The 14,289-nt window shown below is 46.5% G+C and overlaps 2 protein-coding genes across 6 annotated transcripts in view; one reads left to right on the plus strand and one right to left on the minus strand.

Annotated features, from left to right (window-relative positions):
- The window catches only part of GPN1 (GPN-loop GTPase 1), a 125,370-nt gene extending 111,995 nt beyond the window's left edge, over positions 1–13,375 (minus strand). The window contains exons 1-3 of one of the 4 annotated variants that reach the window (XM_073335385.2): positions 12,648–13,375; positions 12,435–12,528; positions 9,567–9,606 (exon numbers count right to left, since the gene is read on the minus strand). In XM_073335385.2, the coding sequence (XP_073191486.2) occupies positions 9,567–9,606; positions 12,435–12,528; positions 12,648–12,827 (314 nt within the window). In that variant the 5' untranslated portion in view covers positions 12,828–13,375. The remainder of the gene's footprint in view (positions 1–9,566; positions 9,607–12,434; positions 12,529–12,647) is intronic. The other 3 variants (XM_073335386.2, XM_073335387.2, XM_073335388.2) reach the window with 3 other exon arrangements.
- Positions 13,177–14,289, plus strand: part of ZNF512 (zinc finger protein 512) — a 70,322-nt gene continuing 69,209 nt past the window's right edge. The window contains exon 1 of one of the 2 annotated variants that reach the window (XM_073335369.1): positions 13,177–13,266. The gene's annotated coding sequence lies outside the window, so the exon portion shown is untranslated. The remainder of the gene's footprint in view (positions 13,267–14,289) is intronic. The other variant, XM_073335377.2, reaches the window with a different exon arrangement.

Here is a 14,289-nt window from a genome sequence, read left to right on the forward strand (position 1 = left end):
GCTGGAAATGGCCCACCTGTTGATCACTTTAGATAAGCTATTACCAGCAGGACAGTGGGGTGGGAGGAGGTATTGTTTCATGATTTCTGTGTGTATATAAAGTCTGCTGCAGTTTCCACGGTAAACATCTGATGAAGTGAGCTGTAGCTCACGAAAGCTCATGCTCAAATAAATTGGTTAGTCTCTAAGGTGCCACAAGTACTCCTTTTCTTTTTGCGAATACAGACTAACACGGCTGTTCCTCTGAATCCTGAGTGACTGAGACTCTGGTGTTATGATCTCAGCCCTAGTTTGATCCTTATCTGTATGCAAAAATACAATGGCAGAATTCATTGTTAGGATATAGATATTCAGGCCTGTCTGTAAAGGCCTATACTCTAAGAATTTAGGTGTATTCTTATCACTTGGCTAGTGATAGAGGTATAAAAGAAAGAATCAAAACCACTGTCTGCCAGTGTAAGGGCCTTCTCTTACTGTGACAGTTTGTGGCCCTGTGCTTAGGCTCAGGCCTTTGGCTAAGCAGCAGGGGCAGCCATAAGCTGGGAAGCGAACGGTCACATCCTCACATTCCAAACTAGTCACATTGAAATAAGGTGCTATTGGGCTGTTAGGCACTATCAGGACAGGATTGTATTCCTATCGCCTCCAGAGAAAGGGAAGTGCCTAGAAAATGTAAAAGGAAACTTAGTTTGATAGCATCCTGTCTGGCAAGAACTCACTTATCAATAGCTGGGATGTGAAATCCTCACTTCTGTATTGTTTTGTCATTATAGTTCCCACTTTGCTGTTGTTTGTCTGTATAATCTCTGTCTGGTTCTGTGATTGTTCCTGTCTGCTGTATAATTAATTTTGCTGGGTGTAAACTAATTGAGGTGGTGGGATATAATTGGTTACATAATCATGTTACAATATGTTAGGATTGGTTAGTTAAATTTCAGGAAAATGATTGGTTAAGGTATAGCTAAGCAGAACTCAAGTTTTACTATATAATCTGTAGTCAACGAGGAAGTGACTGGGTGTGGGTGGGGGTGGGCATGTGGGTGTGTGAGATGGGAACAGGGAATGGGGGTAAGAAAATTGGAATCATGTTTTGCTAAAGGGGGAAATGGGAACAGGGAATGGGAGTAAGGAAGTTGGAATCATGTTTGGCTAAGGGTAGGAATGGGAACAGGGACACAGGTGTAAGGCTCTGTGGTGTCAGAGCTGGGAAGGAGGATACTAAGGAAGGAAACTGGAATCATGCTTGCAGGAAGTTCACCCCAATAAACATCGAATTATTTGCACCTTTGGACTTCGGGTATTGTTGCTCTCTGTTCATGCGAGAAGGACCAGGGAAGTAAGTGGGTGAAGGAATAAGCCCCCTAACATTCATGAACCCTAAAATCTGTTTTTGGTCTTTTTGGGTGGGAGGGAAGCTGTAGGTGAGGAACCGCTTTGTGAAATGACCAAAAATCTGGATCACTAACCCTGTCCCATGCCCCCATGAGGCATAAAAATGTTCAAGGCTATTCGAGTAATAGTGCAGATTTTAGAGCACTTGAGAGTCAAACTTCAAACTGAAAGCTAGTATAAAAGTTAACTATAGCAGACCTGGCAGTCCGCTATACTGTACGCTACAAGCACTAACTCTAACTCATCGATACCTACACTATTTCATACCACCATTCTTCCCAGAGATCAAATATCCATAATAAAAGATCAGGCAAATAATAAAAAGCCCATCAAGTCAGGTGTTCAGTCTCCAGTAGTGATCAATGTTGGATGCTGTAGAGACAGCTATAACCCTCTCCTTGCACCTAAATCCCAATCTCCATCTGAAGAACATAACATAAAAACGGCCATACTGGGTCAGACCAAAGGTCCATCTAGCCCAGTATCCTGTCTTCCCACAGTGGCCAATGCCAGGTGCCCCAGAGGGAATGAACAGAACAGACAATCAAGTGATCCATCCCCTGTCGCTCATTCCCAGATTTTGGCAAACAGAGGCTAGGGACACCATCCCTGCCTATCCTGGCTAATAGCCATTGATGGACCTATCCTCCATGAAGTTATCTAATTCTCTGTTATAGCCTTGGCCTACATCCTTTGGCAAGGAGTTCCACAGGTTGACTGTGTGTTGTGTGAAAAAATACTTCCTTTTGTTTTAAGCCTGTGGCCTATTAATTTCATTTGGTGACCCAAGTTCTTGTGTTATGAGAAGCAAATAACACTTCCTTATTTACTTTTTCCAAAATAGTCATGATTTTATAGACATCTATCATATCCCCCCCTTACTCATCTCTTTTCCAAGATGAAAAGTCCCATTCTTATTAATCTCTCCTCATATGGAAGCCGTTCCATACCCCTAATAATTGTTTTTGCCCTTTTCTAAACCTTTTTCAATTCCAATATATCTTTTATGAGATGGGATGACCACATCTGCACACAGTATTCAAGATGTGGGTGTACCATGGATTTATATAGAGGCAATATGATATTTTCTGTCTTATTATCTATCCCTTTCTTAATGATTCCCAACATTCTGTTCACTTTTTTGACTGTCGCTGTACATTGAGAGGATGTTTTCAGAACTATCCACAACCCCAAGATCTCTTTCTTGAGTGGTAACAGCTAATTTAGAACCCCTCATTTATATGTATGGTTGGGATTATGTTTTCCAAAGTGCATTACTTTGCATTTATCAACACTGAATTTCATCTGCCATTTTGTTGCCCGGTCACCCAGTTTTGTGAAAACCTTTTCTAGCTCTTTGCAGTCTGCTTGGGACTTAACTATCCTGAGTAGTTTTGTATCATCTGCAAATTTGGCCACCTCACTGTTTACCCCTTTTTCCAGATAATTTTATGAATATTTTGAATAGGACTGATCCCAGTACAGACCCCTGGGGGACACCATTATTCACCTCTCTCCACTCGGAAAACTGATAATTCATTCCTACCCTTTGTTTCATATCTTTTAAATCAGTTACTAATCCATGAGAGGACCTCCCTCTTATCCCAAGACAGCTTACTTTGCTTAAGAGCCTTTGGTGAGGGACCTTGTCAAAGGCTTTCTGAAAATCTAAGTACACTATATCCACTGGATCCCCCTTGTCCACATGCTTGTTGACACCCTCAAAAATTCTAATAGATTGGCGTGGCATGATTTCCTTTTACAAAAACCATGTTGACTCTTCCCCAACAAAAATGTTCATCTATGTCTGACAATTTTGTTCTTCACTATAGTTTCAACCAGTTTGCCCAGGGGGGCGGGGGTGGGAGAGAGCCACAGATGTTTGGGGAGGGAGGGGAGGGACCAGGCCGGGTGGCATAGGACCCCCGTTGGTGCTGGGGGTGGTGGAGGGGGAATGGACTGGCAGGGGCTTCCTACCCGGCTCCACATCCCTGCAGCTCCTAGGCAGCAGAGGGAGCAGGGCAGGAGCTCCACTATTCCCACAAAAAGCACCAGCTGCGGCAGATCCCATTGGCTGGGAACCGCAGCCAATGGGTGCTGCAGGGGCGGAGCCTGCAGATGCGGACAGCATAGAGACCCCCCCCCCAACCCCTCCATCGCCTCAGAGCTGCAGTGGGGCCATGTCAGTGGGAGTTAGGGAGCCTCTGACCCCGAGGTAAGCGTCCTGACCCCACGCAGCCTCCAACCCCCTGCTCCTAGCTCTGAGTCCCCCCCACACACCCCCAGACTGCTGCTGCTGGCCTAGGGGCAGCCCCTGAGCCAGCACCAGCTGCTGCATCAGTCACAGAATCCGTGACAGACTCGCAGCCTTCGTCATTGCTAGTCATTTGGTACAGAAGATGATTTAAATGATAGGTTACAAACTACAGTTAGTAGTTCTGCAATTTCACATTTGAGTTCCTTCAGAACTCTTGGTGAATACCATCTCATCCTGGTGATTTATTACTGTTTAGTTTACCAATTTGTTCCAAAACCTCCTCTAATGACACCTCAATCTGGGAGACTTCCTCAGATTTGTCATCTAAAGAGAATGGCTCAGCTTTGGGAATCTCCCACAAATCCTCAGCTGTGAAGACAGATGCAAAGAATTCATTTAATTTCTCCACAATAGCCTTATCTTCCTTAAGTGCTCCTTTAGCCTCTCGATTGTCCAGTGGCCCCACTGGTTTTTTAGCAGGCTTCCAGCTAAAAGTAAAATTTTGCTATTAGTTTTTGAGTCTTTGGCTAGCTGTTTTTCAAATTCTTTTTTGGCCTTCCTAATTATAAATTTTACACTTCATTTGCCAGAATTTATGCTCCTTTCTATTTTCCTCACTAGGATTTAACTTCCACTTTTTAAAGAATGCCTTTTTGTCTCTCACTGCTTCTTTTACTTTGTTGTTTAGTCATGGTGGCACTTTTTTGCTTCTCTTACTACGTTTTTTAATTTGGAGTATACATTTAAATTGAGTCTCTAGTATGGTGTCTTTAAAACATTTCTATGCAGCTTGCAGGGATTTCACTTTTGGCACCGTACCTTTTAATTTCTGTTTCACTAACTTCTTCATTTTTGTGTAGTCCCCCTTTCTGAAATTAAGTCTTAATCACTAACCACATACCCCACCAAAACTACTAGTCACACCTAAACAATAGCTAGGAGTCTAACCTCAAGTACTCGTTATCCACACTTGCACTACGTACAAATGTTAAATAATCCACATCAAAAGCCTTACTTCATTTTCATTTATGAAAGCCAGACTTTAGTATTCTTACCAGGGTGCCAGCTCTGGACCCTGCACAGGGACTCCGTCTTTTACATCAACTATTGACCAGTGGGAGAGAAATCTGAAGCCCTCTCCACACTTTCCATTCTTGTTTCTGGAAAGAAGCAGCTGTTTTACCTCTTCCCAAACACCCCTTCAGATCAGGCCACTGTGGTACTGCAGGGGCACTCTCTCCCCTCCATACTCTAGTTTTAATTCCTCCTTCCAAGCAAATAGCTCCACTCATGTTAATTTCACTCTGCTGCTGCTTGAAAAAAATCACTGCACTGCAAGAGACTCTAGAACCGTGGCCTAAACATTCAAGAAGATAGCAGCGTTTCAGCCTATGTTCGGTAAACAATATGGAAAGTTACTCTTCTAAACTACAAGGGATAGAAACTTCTTTAAAAAACCCACTGCTTAAATCCTGCAAAAATTGATCCTTTAGTCTCCCTCACTATGGAGAAGTAGGAGGGTGTTTGGTGGGGGTTGTTTTTTTTCCCTTAGACACACAGAATTGGGTTTGCAGGCTGGCACGACCAAAGAAGCGAATACCTGCTCCTATCCCTGTTGCTTTTGAGAGGGCAGAGAACTGACTGGGCATAAAATCACTGGCACAAAGTGCAAATCTTCATTCCCCAAGCACTACAACAGTAGGTCTGGGGCAGATATTACTACAGGAAGGAAACAAATGATCTAAGTACAAAGTGCAAGCTGGTCTCCATATTGGAAGAGAAGATTGAAGGTCTGGAGCAACAGATAACAACCCTGCGTTGCATACGGGAAACTGAGGATTTCCTGGACGAAACTCAGGATAGGCTTCTAGGGGCACAAAGCTCTACAGATATAGAGCAGGTTGCACAGAGGAGCCAAGAGGCCAGTGAAGAAGCTTGGCAACATGTGACCTCCAGAAGAGGTAAGCGGAATGTCCGGGTTCCAGTAACACAGACACAGGTAACTAACCGCTTTCATGTTCTCTCCACAGGTATCGTTGCGGAGAGTGGACCAGATGATATGTCTGGGGCGAGAAAGCAGAAGGAGACTCCGCTGGTTGGAAGGCATGAGATGCGCTGTCCTGAGGTTGGGGGTTCCACGACCACCACCCCCAAGAGGAGAAGGCAGGTGGTGGTGGTCGGGGACTCTCTCCTCCGGGGGACTGAGTCATCTATCTGCCGCCCTGACCGGGAAAACCAAGAAGTCTGTTGCTTGCCAGGGGCTAAGATTCGTGATGTGACGGAGAGACTGCCGAGACTCATCAAGCCCTCGGATCGCTACCCCTTCCTGCTCCTCCACGTGGGCACCAATGATACTGCCAAGAATGACCTTGAGCGGATCACTGCGGACTATGTGGCTCTAGGAAGAAGAATAAAGGAGTTGGAGGCGCAAGTGGTGTTCTCGTCCATCCTCCCCGTGGAAGGAAAAGGCCTAGGTAGGGAGCGTCGAATCGTGGAAGTCAACGAATGGCTACGCAGATGGTGTCGGAGAGAAGGCTTTGGTTTCTTTGACCATGGGATGGTGTTCCATGAAGGAGGAGTGCTGGGTAGAGACGGGCTCCATCTTACGAAGAGAGGGAAGAGCATCTTTGCCAGCAGGCTGGCTAACCTAGTGAGGAGGGCTTTAAACTAGGTTCACCGGGGGAAGGAGACCAAAGCCCTGAGGTAAGTGGGAAAGCGGGATACCGGAAGGAAGCACAGGCAGGAATGTCTGTGAGGGGAGGGCTCCTGCCTCATACTGGCAATGAGGGGCGATCAACAGGTTATCTCAAGTGCTTATATACAAATGCACAAAGCCTTGGAAACAAGCAGGGAGAACTGGAGGTCCTGGTGATGTCAAGGAACTATGACGTGATCGGAATAACAGAGACTTGGTGGGATAACTCATATGACTGGAGTACTGTCATGGATGGTTATAAACTGTTCAGGAAGGACAGGCAGGGCCGAAAAGGTGGGGGAGTAGCACTGTATGTAAGGGAGCAGTATGACTGCTCAGAGCTCCGGTACGAAACTGCAGAAAAACCTGAGTGTCTCTGGATTAAGTTTAGAAGTGTGTGCAACAAGAGTGATGTAGTGGTGGGAGTCTGCTATAGACCACCGGACCAGGGGGATGAGGTGGATGAGGCTTTCTTCCGGCAGCTCACGGAAGCTACTAGATCGCATGCCCTGATTCTCATGGGTGACTTTAATTTTCCTGATATCTGCTGGGAGAGCAATACAGCGGTGCATAGACAATCCAGGAAGTTTTTGGAAAGCGTAGGGGACAATTTCCTGGCGCAAGTGCTAGAGGAGCCAACTAGGGGGGGTGCTTTTCTTGACCTGCTGCTCACAAACCGGGTAGAATTAGTGGGGGAAGCAAAAGTGGATGGGAATCTGGGAGGCAGTGACCATGAGTTGGTTGAGTTCAGGATCCTGACGCAGGGAACAAAGGTAAGCAGCAGGATACGGACCCTGGACTTCAGGAAAGCAGACTTCGACTCCCTCAGGGAACGGATGGCCAGGATCCCCTGGGGGACTAACTTGAAGGGGAAAGGAGTCCAGGAGAGCTGGCTGTATTTCAAGGAATCCCTGTTGAGGTTACAGGGACAAACCATCCCGATGAGTCGAAAGAATAGTAAATATGGCAGGCGACCAACTTGGCTTAATGGTGAAATCCTAGCGGATCTTAAACATAAAAAAGAAGCTTACAAGAAGTGGAAGGTTGGACATATGACCAGGGAAGAGTATAAAAATATTGCTCGGGCATGTAGGAATGTTATCAGGAGGGCCAAATCGCACCTGGAGCTGCAGCTAGCCAGAGATGTCAAGAGTAACAAGAAGGGTTTCTTCAGGTATGTTGGCAACAAGAAGAAAGCCAAGGAATGTGTGGGCCCCTTACTGAATGAGGGAGGCAACCTAGTGACAGAGGATGTGGAAAAAGCTAATGTACTCAATGCTTTTTTTGCCTCTGTTTTCACTAACAAGGTCAGCTCCCAGACTGCTGCGCTGGGCATCACAAAATGCGGAAGAGATGGCCAGCCCTCTGTGGAGATAGAGGCGGTTAGGGACTATTTAGAAAAGCTGGACGTGCACAAGTCCATGGGGCCGGACGAGTTGCATCCGAGAGTGCTGAAGGAATTGGCGGCTGTGATTGCAGAGCCACTGGCCATTATCTTTGAAAACTCATGGCGAACCGGGGAAGTCCCGGATGACTGGAAAAAGGCTAATGTAGTGCCAATCTTTAAAAAAGGGAAGAAGGAAGATCCTGGGAACTACAGGCCAGTCAGCCTCACCTCAGTCCCTGGAAAAATCATGGAGCAGGTCCTCAAAGAATCAATCCTGAAGCACTTGCATGAGAGGAAAGTGATCAGGAACAGCCAGCATGGATTCACCAAGGGAAGGTCATGCCTGACTAATCTAATCGCCTTTTATGATGAGATTACTGGTTCTGTGGATGAAGGGAAAGCAGTGGATGTATTGTTTCTTGACTTTAGCAAAGCTTTTGACACGGTCTCCCATAGTATTCTTGTCAGCAAGTTAAGGAAGTATGGGCTGGATGAATGCACTATAAGGTGGGTAGAAAGCTGGCTCAATTGTCGGGCTCAACGGGTAGTGATCAATGGCTCCATGTCTAGTTGGCAGCCGGTATCAAGTGGAGTGCCCCAAGGGTCGGTCCTGGGGCCGGTTTTATTCAATATCTTCATAAATGATCTGGAGGATGGTGTGGATTGCACTCTCAGCAAATTTGCGGATGATACTAAACTGGGAGGAGTGGTAGATACGCTGGAGGGGAGGGATAGGATACAGAAGGACCTAGACCAATTGGAAGATTGGGCCAAAAGGAATCTGATGAGGTTCAATAAGGATAAGTGCAGGGTCCTGCACTTAGGACGGAAGAACCCAATGCACAGCTACAGACTAGGGACCGAATGGCTAGGCAGCAGTTCTGCAGAAAAGGACCTAGGGGTGACAGTGGACGAGAAGCTGGATATGAGTCAGCAGTGTGCCCTTGTTGCCAAGAAGGCCAATGGCATTTTGGGATGTATAAGTAGGGGCATAGCGAGCAGATCGAGGGACGTGATCGTTCCCCTCTATTCGACATTGGTGAGGCCTCATCTGGAGTACTGTGTCCAGTTTTGGGCCCCACACTACAAGAAGGATGTGGATAAATTGGAGAGAGTCCAGCGAAGGGCAACAAAAATGATTAGGGGACTGGAACACATGAGTTATGAGGAGAGGCTGAGGGAGCTGGGATTGTTTAGCCTGCAGAAGAGAAGAATGAGGGGGGATTTGATAGCTGTTTTCAACTACCTGAAAGGGGGTTCCAAAGAGGATGGCTCTAGACTGTTCTCAATGGTAGCAGATGACAGAACGAGGAGTAATGGTCTCAAGTTGCAGTGGGGGAGGTTTAGATTGGATATTAGGAAAAACTTTTTCACTAAGAGGGTGGTGAAACACTGGAATGCGTTACCTAGGGAGGTGGTAGAATCTCCTTCCTTAGAGGTTTTTAAGGTCAGGCTTGACAAAGCCCTGGCTGGGATGATTTAACTGGGAATTGGTCCTGCTTTGAGCAGGGGGTTGGACTAGATGACCTTCTGGGGTCCCTTCCAACCCTGATATTCTATGATTCTATGATTCTAAGTGACATGATGGCCTTATTACACATTTTCATTCTAACTTCACATCCCAGGAGCAGCCAACAAGCAAACCAAAGCCCTCATTTTCCAACCTACCCAGCCCAACCAGTATCCTGTGTTAAATTCTCACCGTCTCTGGCTACATTTTACCCATGAGCAACCCCAAAACAATTCTCTCTGTTTTGCCCAGTGTACAGAGATGGTCGTCTGTGTCTGTAGGAGTTGAGTATGCAGAGGTGATCTTAAGCAAAGAAAAAGGATACTGTTTCATGACTTCTTTGTACTTCACTGTGTCTCTGATATCTAGAAAACAATAAAGTGATAAAGTAACAACTGAATAAATTATAATAATGTGATGAGAGGGGAAAGACAGCTCTCCAGGTGTAAGCATTCCCCCTCCCCTCCCTGCCTCAATGAAGGAAGCCAGTACATGTGGGACTAGTTTCACAGAGGACTTTAATACTTCATCGACACTAGCCACCCCCACCATACTTGTAAAACATCACATTGATACACGAGACCTCCAAATAGTTTACATGTTTGATAATCACCGTTCGTATTAGATTTGCTTTCAGCAGGGCTAGATCTAAATACGATGGTGAACAGAACATGTGCATTTATCTGAACAGTGAGGAATCCAACACTCTTGACGGCTGTAAAGCGGGATTCTAATACTTCATTGCACCGTGACCCCCTTCTGACAACAAAAACTACTGCACAAACACAGGAGGAGGAACTGAAGCTTGAGCCCAACCCAAGTTCCACACCCACCCCTGTGGGGATAAGGGGCAAAGCCCAGAGGATTCAGCCCCAGTCAGGGGGACTGTAACCTGAGCCCCAGTGCCTAGGGCTGAAGTCCTCGAGTTTTGGCTTCAGCCCCGGGCAGTGGGACTTGGGCTTCAGCTTTAGCCCTGGACCCCGGAAAGTCTAAGCCAGTCCTGGTGACCCCATTAAAACGGGGTCCCGACCCACAGTTTGAGAACCACTGCTGTAAAGCAATAATTTATAGTTCTCTACAGCACTGTTTGCTTGTAATCCTCTAAATCCACCCCTCATCTAGCACTGGAAACACTTCACTCCCTCCCATTGCCCACTGTGTTTCTCACTCTCATTTTCTAACCTTTCATTTTTCAGCCACCCACCATCCACCCCTCTGTACTCTCCAGTTCACATTCTTTTGTTACCACTATATCATCCCCTTCCCATGTCACAGAAATATAGGAATTACCACGATGGATCTGACCAGGAGTTTATTTTAGTCCAGTCATCCACATCTGCCTGTAGTCAATACCAGATACTTTACAGAAAGGTGCTTGACACCCCATAGTTGACAGTTATGGAATAATATGCACAGGGGGAAGTTTCTTCCTAACCTCAGGCAGCTGGTGGTTGTTTTATGCCCTGAAGTAGGAAAGTTTCCATCCCTTTTTAGTCCTAGTTTGATTTTGAATGTGTAAATTATTCATATAGATATAATTCTTTTTTGAATGAATCCTAATCTATTTGACACAAAATATTATTGAGGCTAAGAGTTTATGTGCTGTGCAGAAAGTAAAAATTAAACCCCAAGAGCCACCCAAAAATTTACTTTTTAAATAAGTAAATATGATACAACACAATCGGTCAAGACACATCTATCTAAGCAGCCACTTGCTTTCACTGGAACCATGGGCATCCTTCCCCCACCCACCTAATTTTCTTTCATAACTTATGTGGGTTTTTTGGTTCACTTAAATCTATTTAGATTTTAAATTCTTCAGGCCAGCAACATCAATTATATCTCTGGAAAGTGCCTGCCCAGTTCTGAGTGCTACGGAAACAACATGTAGTCCATATGCCTAAGCTAGAACACGGCTGTTCCCAGTGATTAAAACAGACTGAAATAGAAGACAGAGCTGTTATGTAGCATTCCCTTACCCAAACCAGGAAAAGGAAGTCTGAAAGCTTCACTCCCTTACACTGTAGAGGGCAACCTGGGGTTAAAGTATCCTCCAATGCTCTGTTTAATCCAATCTGAATATCACAAATGAAGGGCATACCAAACTGAAATAACCTCCACTCATCAAGTGCTTCTTGATAGGCAGTTTATATTTTTTACTTTTTCAGTTTCAAAGTTGAAAATCTTGTTCACTCATTTGTCCCCTTCTGCAATGTCTTTGCATTTCCTTGCACACCAATCCTTAAAAATAGAATGCTCTTCTCTAAATATTCTGAAAGGCTATTAGTCTTGTCCTTCAGCTTCCTCCCTCAAGACTCCTTCTGTGATGCACAAAGGAAGTCACAAATTGAAAATGGCTAAACTAAGTGGCAACTGCCAATCTCTTTAATTTATAAATAAAAGAGAAAGCTTTCAAATGCTTCAGAACCACCTCATGTTACTACTACTCTTGTCCTTCATTCCTCATTTTCTCCATTGTTTGTTACAGCTTCTTCCAAATTAGACAGCAAACTTTCCAAATCAGGGGCTGTTTACCTGAGCATCTGTACTATGCCCAGAACAATGGGGCTCCAATCCTGACTCAAGCCTTTAGTTGCTTGTGCAATGCAAAAAAATAAATAAACCCTTTTCTCCCTAGTTATACCGCATTAGTCTACCCTAAATAAACTCCCACATTAGCATTCAGACTCTTCCAACAACCCACCTAGCCAACTACCTCACAGCATCCAACTTCCCATTTCTGAACAAAGATATACAAAAACTACAAACGTATTAAGAATACAAAACTTACTAGATGTGCAATTCAGTGTATCTATGATTTTAAAGGGAAACTAGCAAAACCCAGTATTCATCACAACCTGCCTACAACCCAGAGCCCTCTCAAACAGGACCAGGCACAGAGACAGCACTACTAGATAAATCTTTCATGGGTAAGGGAAAAAGAGAAAGAGCGCATTCTGCTCAATCCTCAACTGCATGTGACATTATGAACTGGGAGGTGTTACACTTGCCTTAGAAACGTGACTGGGATGAACAAATAGGCTTAGTAGTCGGAGGAGGCTGTATATTAAACCACCAGTTATTTGCTCTGACTCAGCGCTTCCTATAACAGGGTTGCATGAAAGGGCATCAACAGAGACTGACAAAAGCGCATCTGCCCCAGGAGCCAGAGCGCGCAGCGCGAGCTACTCACCGATGTTGGCTGCAAAAGGCAGCTCGCGCACAGCAGGGTCCAGGTTGACGACGTAGGGCGGGGAATTCTGGCTGTGCAAATGGGCCGTGAGCCTCTGAGGAGGAGGAGAGGGAGAGATCAAAGAAAAGGAGGAGACCTCGCTTCCCCACCCCCCGCAGCCGCCTGCCCCCCGGCCCGGGAGCGGGGCCCCTCCCCCGGCTCTAAGCTCATCACCTGCACCAGGGTGGTTTTCCCAGAGCCCGCCATGCCCAGCACCAGCACGCACACCGGCGGGGCGCAAGACTCGGAGCCGGCTCCCGCCGCCGCCTGCTCCGCCGCCATCTTGCTAACACTACTTCCGCTTCCGGGACAGATCGAACAGCGCTTCCGGGCCGCCCGCTCCGCCGCCGCCATCTTGCTAACGCCGCTTCCGGAACAGATCGAACAGCGCTTCCGGGCGGGGCGGGCTTCCGGCGGGGGCGCGACTCGCTCCCGGGCTCTGCCTGTCGACAAGGGCTCCCCGCCGCCCCGGCAGTGCCCAGCGCCCCCACCTTTCTCCCACGAGCCTCCCGGCGCGGCCGCGCGAGCCCGCGGAACCGCTTGTCGCCTCCCAGCGCAACAGCCTGCGGCGGGATGGGGGGCCGCGGGCGCCCGGCGTGAGCCACGGTTGAGGTGGCCGTGTGGGAGCCCAGCACGAAGAGAGCTTCGTGTCTTCGGGGCAACGGCGAGAATAGAGCTGTGGGGTCACCCCTCCAGCGGATGCCCGAGCAGCGGGGGCCTTGACTGCAAGGGGGTCCGGTGGCTTTACTGGCCACCAGTGGTTGCTGCCTGCGGAAAGAGAGAAGACGGGAAGGTGAGATTGGGGAAGGGGAAGAAAGCAGACGTGAGAGGAAAGGGAAGGAGGAATTCCGTGAAAGATCGGGGAGGAGAGGAGTCAGCGCAGAAAGGGGAGAGAAGGATACATTCATTCAAAGAGTCTAAGACCAAGAGGGATCCTTGTGATCAGCTACATAAGAACGGCCATACGGGGTCAGACTGATGGTCCATCTAGACCAGTATCCTGTCTTCGGCGGATGCCCATGCCCGCTGCCAGACGCTTCAGAGGGAGTGAACAGAACAGGGCAATGTACTGAGTGACCCTATTATCCAGTCCCTGCTTCTAGCGGTCAGAGGTTTAGGGACACCCAGAGCATGGATTACATCCTTGACCATCTTGGCTAGTAGCCATGATTGGACCTATCCTCTATAACGTATCTATTTTTTTTTAAACTCAGTTATACTTTTGCCCTTAACAGCATCTCCTGGCAATGAGTTCCACAGGTTGACTGTGTGTTGTGTAAAGAAGTACTTCCATTTGTTTAAACCCAGCCTATTCATTTCATTGGGTGACACCTGGTTCTTGTGTTATGTGAATGGGTAAATAACATGTCCTTATTAATTTTTCCACACCATTCCTGCTTTTATAAAGCTCTATACTATATCACCTCAGTCATCTCTTTTCCAAGCTGAACAGTCCAAGTCTTTTTAATCCCTCCTCGTATAGAAGCTGATCTGTGCTCCTAATCATTTTTGTTGCCCTTCTCTGTACTTTTTCCAATTCTAATATATCTTTTTTGAGATGGGGCGAACAGAACTGCATGCCTTATTCAAGGTGTGGGAGCACAGTGGATTTATATAGTGGCATTATGATATTTTCTGGCTTATCTCTTTCCTAATGGTTTCTAGGATTCTGTTAGATTTTTTGACTACCATTGCACATTGAGCGGATGTTTTCAGAGAACTATCATAAATAACTCCAAGATCTTTCCCCTGGGTGGTAACAACTCATTTAGACCCCATAATTTTGTATGTGTAATTGAGATTTTCCAATGTGCAT

The sequence above is a fragment of the Lepidochelys kempii genome, chromosome 3 (genome assembly GCF_965140285.1).
Source record: "Lepidochelys kempii isolate rLepKem1 chromosome 3, rLepKem1.hap1, whole genome shotgun sequence".
NCBI classification, from domain to species: Eukaryota; Metazoa; Chordata; order Testudines; family Cheloniidae; genus Lepidochelys; species Lepidochelys kempii.